Raw genomic sequence first — 5,349 nt, 5'->3', positions numbered from 1 at the left:
GGCCCGCGCCCGCCCCGGCTGACGGGAAGGGGAGGGCAGGGGAGGTGCCTCCGCGGCCCAGCGCGGCCCAGCGCGGCGCGCGTTGCCCTGCGCGGGCTGCAGCCGAGCCTCGCGGCTGGGCTGGCTCTGAGGCGGCTCCTGGCTAAACCTCACCGGCACCAGCCCCGCGGAGACGGCTGCGGCGGGCGCCACAGGGACGCGGCCGCAGGCTCGCAGTGCAGGGCTCGCTCTCTTCTTTTTAAAGCAGGTTCCTGCCTAGGTGAAATGCATTAGCAAGATGTCTCCCTTAAAGGAGGAAGGAGTGTTTCTACTTGCTCTTGATTGTTCTCCTTTTGATTAGCTATTCTCAGGCTGCCACTAATCACGATAAAATTGCTGAGGTATCTTCATTTACTTCTGTAGTTGGAATATGGTTCTCTTGGAAAAATAGGGCCTTCTGTTCAGATTTTTACAGACTGCAAAGGCCAGAGCTTAACACTGCAGCTGCGCAGATGCCACATGCAGCCCWGTGCCCTGTGCTCTAGGTGACCCTGCGTGAGCAGGGGGGTTGGACTAGATGACCTCTGAGGTCCCCTCCAACCTTCAGCATTCTGTGATTCTGTGATTCTAAGCCCTGCACGGGTGCCTGCAATAACTGCACGCAAGCAGCAGATGCAGGGTCTACATCTAGGACTGTGGAGTGGCTCTGCTAAGCCGAGGCTGAGCCCTGGTCCTCAGTTCAACYGTCCTCGTGGTTCGCAGTAAGCCGGGTCCTGGGCAATCACCCTCCCCTTCTGGTTCACGGGAAAAGAGCAGCAGCCTGYGTCCCGCTGAACTGCCAGCTCCAATCACAAATATGAACCCTTCCTCATGTAGCCTTTGACTTTGGAATGTAGTTCCTGCTTATTTTAGTAAAGAAAAGCTTTTTTTAGACATGTATGCACATGCTTTGAAATAGKTTCAGTTTGAAGGGGTTTGCAGTAGCTCCACTGTAAGTGCAGTAATCTTTGGGGAAAAAGAAARCATTACAGATGGATCAGACCTGCAGTTAAAAGATCAGAAATTTGATTGTGGACACACTATTGCTCTCTCAATCATCCAAATGGGCAAAAGAGCCGGGGGGGTGTGGGGGGRAAGGCAGCTGTATTAGCACCATCCTTCCTTTGGTATCAAGAGACTTCCAAGTTTCCAACGCGGGAATTTGAGCCTATTTTTGAGTTGAACCACACTTCCCTCAAGCCAGTTCTAGAAAGCTCTACAGTGACACTGCTCTAGCAGAGCTGCTTCATCTCCACAACCATGAAGAGAAACCACGAAGCACAGCCAAAAGCTTTGTCAGGAACTGAATTCTATGAAGAGCAGGCACGCTTACTTACATTCAGTGTCACGTAAAGGAGGCTCTAGTGGAAAACAAACAAAGTGCAAACAACTGGTCATACAAAAGCATTTCCAGATAAACAACATTACAGTCTAGGAATCGGGTAAATTGTAGGTGTTTTGCGTAGTTTCCACTCACATAATATTTTTATATATAACTTTTTAATATTATACTTTCAGTTCTCTCAGGCAGCAGCAGAAGAAATCAAAGTTTTTCTGACAGAATATCTAATACAAAAAAATTAACTGAGGTCTGACAGCTGGAGAAAAACAATGGAAAAAATCAGTGAAAAGAATAAGCTCAAAGTAATTCAGATGTCAGTGATTTCAGCTGGAGAAGGCACAGAGGGAACAGATGACAAAAATACAGAATCACATGTCTGTCAGCCTCATGAAGGGCATTTTAAATAACAAGTTCTTTAAGCACACTGACCACAGTCATGGAACTTTCATCTAGTTTTCAACAGAATGAATGAAAGATAATAATGTAATCATTGCTACCCTAGRCAAAGAGAAATCAACTCCTTAGAACAAATGAATATATAATTTCCTATGCAAATAATGCAGAGTACCAAAATGTTTTATTTGAAAAATAAACCCTTAAGACACATTTTTAAAAAAACATAATATTACAACTATATTTTAGCATTTTGTCAAATCAAAAATATATCCTTAGGTTGTAAACTGTTCATTATAATGGTCAAGCCTTAGAAGGATTGACATGTTGGATCTGAAAAGTGCTGCAGAAATGAATTTGATGCATAATCAGGTAAAAATACGTAGTGCAGGTATATGTTCTTGTTAAGGGCTTCTGGTCTTTTTTCACACAGGAGAATGCACATCAAAGAGAAAYGAAATCAGTTTATATTAGTGACATTTCACCGAAAGCACAAAAGTAAAGGATATTTAAAAGTCACATTAAACTCCCACAAAACAGTCTTTTCTGTTGGAGCCATCAGATGCATCAGCTGTTAGTAAACTTAAGATTTGACCTAYGTTTAAAGAAAACAGAGAATTCAATATAGCTCTTCTGCATCTCYGATTTCCCTATTATGCAGTTCTTTGAGTTGTTTAAAGTAAAAATAAGATACTAGTAAGACATCCTGAGCATACAGACATATGCCAAAGCAATATCACAGTGGCTTTCAAAGCAACATATTCATGTCGCTGTTTAATATATTACCTTCCAAAATATCTTAAACTTTGCAACTGTACACTGACCACAGTCCAGATGAGTCTTCTACTTCGCACTATGAGCTCTCAAATCCTTTGTTTAGAGATCTGTTTTGTCCTCATATTGACACATACATGCAGCTCTCTGGCTGTCCAAATAAGGTTTACATCCTAAATGTATAACTGCGTCAAACAGCAGCTGAACTGTCGATTCACAAGCTGCAAGAAGAGAAAAGGTAAGTTAGAAATGCTCTTTAAATGGAGCATGACACTCATAGAAATGACTCTAGCAACTTCAAAGAGATTTTAAGAAACAAATTCCTCTCTGGTCACAGCAAGGAGACATCAAATGAAAGACTGAACCAAGGCAGAATCATTTCAGTTGTGACTACTCCAACCAAAATAAAATAAGCAAGGAAGTTCATTGCATATGGATTATTATCAGTGTTAGAAACATCATCTTAGACTGGGGAAGATGAAACAACCATTTTTCCCCTCACTTTTTGCAACCTAGTTTGTTGAAAGCTTGCTATCTTCAGATGCAGTTCAATGGAACTTAAAAAAATGTTCCCTGACAGAAATATTCTGACACAAAATACTAACAACATGACTTCTTTGCAGTGTCTTTGCAATTTGAGAGGTGCAAACATAGGTYTGTTCTAAAAACTGACTCTTCAGTGGAAGAAGTTACTGTAAAAGCATCATTGTCCAAGTTTAAAAATATGGTTATATCATGTATTGATCAAGATGTACGCTAGCAATCAGAAAGTATGGGCTGTTACTGAAAAACCTAAAACTTATGCACTGAAAGACAGCATTAAGTGCTTACACTCTAACAGTGTGTTATTATAAGATCATTACTTCATAAAGGAAACAATTCAATCATTTTCTGCAGTTTACTAACAATAGCAATTAGCAGGCATTTAAAATTCACCCAGTCAAGCAAAGAATACTTAACTACACTAGGGGAAATGCAACACACACATTTTTAATGAAATGATATTCCTGTCTGAGGACACCGAGATGGGGAGCATGATAATTTTTTCAAGGTTACCTTTGATCCTGATCACCTCCCCATGTTGGGTCACTGCTTAGCTGTACAAATGCTGTATAGCAGAAGGAAAAAGCAAAGCGAGAACAAGAACTGCCTCTTTCAGCAACAGCATCAGCTTACAAAGATACGGCACACGTATTCCTTGCCAAATCAGCTCGGTCTAACTTGGGGAGAAAAGCATGCTTTTCAAACTTACCTTGTACACTCTCTGATATTCCCAGTGTTTTTTGGACATCTCTGCAGATTTTGGAGAGGCAGGACTGAAACTGCTCATCACAATCATTTTTTTTATAGCCGCAAGTGTCGTAGCATCTGTCATGGTGATTGCAGCACTTTGTCATCGAAGGGATACCGATGTCGAACTGTGAAGGAAATCCCCCTCCACCGTTAGTAGGTATTTAACTAGGAAAGATGCAGTCTCTGAATACGATGGGATATGAAAGACAGAAAGTAGAAACTAATATAATGGCTCCAGCGGTCATTCACTGATCTGGGATTGGCAGTTCTCCTCTAACAAATTGATCAACATTTCCTCTCTAGCATTAAGGAAAACGGATTGGTGTCAGCAGGAAGAATAAAGGTAAGGGCCAACGCCTCCACTTGCACAAACAGAGGGCTATTGTGGGAATTACTCARTGCTTCTGAAAACACAAGATGAAACATTTTTACTGGAAGATTAGAAATTAATTGGCATTGTTTTATACCTGTAATATTTTAGGTCAATAATGAAAATACTTCTCTGCTACTCTGTTTCTAATCCTATCATTTTCCAAGCAGACGCTGGAGCTAATGGCAGTGGGAACACTGCAAATGGGTGCTGTCCTCATCCTCACCACGAGGGAGGAAAAGAGCTCCCACACTGCGGGAAAGTCTGTGTGGAAAACCACAGAGAAACCAAAAACAGACTCACCTGTACTCCAAACAGAGGAGATCCACAACCATTTGGTGGTGAGGGCTTATATCCATAGCGGGCAATGGGCTTTGATCCTGAAAAGGTAATTTATAGGTCTTAGGTAGGTTTTTTTTGCACAGAAGCTTAGTGCTGTCAACACTCCTGAGATACTTAAGACAGCACCAGCTGTATTTTCGAACCAACCTGTATGTCCAGGCACCTGAGCACAGGCCGTTCTTTCCTACCCAGAGGGTCTTTTTTAAGCAGGGGGTTGGCGGCGGTGCCGGGCGGGAAGGGGCCGCGCGGGGCCACCGGGGCCGGGCGGCGGCTCGTCCCGCCGCGCCCGGGCCGCGGCCCGAGGCAGGCGGCGAGGCCGCGGCGGCAGCCAGGGGCACTCACCGTCGCCGCACTTGTACTGGCAGAGCCCGTCCTCGCCGCCCAGCAGGTCGAGGGCGGCGTTGAGGTACACGTCGATCTTGTGCACGCCGTTGCGGATGGTCTTCAGTGTCATGCGCCAGTCGGGGGTGTGCGGCGGCTCCTGGCCCCGCGCCGCGGGCGCCCGCGGGCCCGGCCAGGCCGCCAGCGCCAGCGCCAGCAGCAGGGGCAGCGCTCGGGCCATGTGGCCCGCGGCGAGCGGCGCCCCCCACGCTAAGCCGCCCTCCCGGCCCGGCCGCCCGCCGCCATCCCCGGCCCGCCAGGGCCGCCTCCCCGCCCCTCCCTCCGCGCAACCGCCCCAACCGCCGCAACGGCTCCCTGGGAGCGCCGCTGGAGCCGGCGCTTCCCGCCTCCTGCTTTTCCATCTTGGAACCTGCGTCCCCCCGTCCTCCTCCCCCCGCTCCAAGCTCGCGGGAGGCGGCTCGGCGCGGCCGTGCGG

General features: G+C 46.2%; 1 protein-coding gene across 1 annotated transcript; it reads right to left on the bottom strand.

Annotated features, from left to right (window-relative positions):
• Window positions 1-2,093: 2,093 nt before the first annotated feature.
• Window positions 2,094-5,094, bottom strand: PLA2G12A (phospholipase A2 group XIIA). The gene is made up of 4 exons (XM_026050904.1): window positions 4,875-5,094; window positions 4,494-4,570; window positions 3,780-3,945; window positions 2,094-2,748 (listed from the first exon to the last, which is right to left on the bottom strand). The coding sequence occupies exons 1-4, from the start codon at window positions 5,092-5,094 to the stop codon at window positions 2,630-2,632; spliced, it is 582 nt and encodes a 193-aa protein (XP_025906689.1). The 3' UTR covers window positions 2,094-2,629.
• Window positions 5,095-5,349: the final 255 nt, after the last annotated feature.

Source organism: Nothoprocta perdicaria, unplaced genomic scaffold (assembly GCF_003342845.1).
Source record: "Nothoprocta perdicaria isolate Ctin4 unplaced genomic scaffold, notPer1 scaffold_71, whole genome shotgun sequence".
Taxonomy (NCBI): Eukaryota; Metazoa; Chordata; class Aves; order Tinamiformes; family Tinamidae; genus Nothoprocta; species Nothoprocta perdicaria.
The sequence above is the reverse complement of the archived record's forward strand: the minus strand, read 5'-3'. Positions and strand labels throughout refer to the sequence as shown.

Excerpts from the sequence above, each read along its gene's own strand:
- PLA2G12A (XM_026050904.1), bottom strand. The coding sequence starts at position 5,094 with ATGGCCCGAGCGCTGCCCCTGCTGCTGGCGCTGGCGCTGGCGGCCTGG. Across the intron at positions 4,571-4,874 it reads CCAGTACAAGTGCGGCGACG|GATCAAAGCCCATTGCCCGC; the intron begins GTGAGTGCCCCT and ends TTACCTTTTCAG. Across the intron at positions 3,946-4,493 it reads CTCCTCTGTTTGGAGTACAG|TTCGACATCGGTATCCCTTC; the intron begins GTGAGTCTGTTT and ends TTTCCTTCACAG.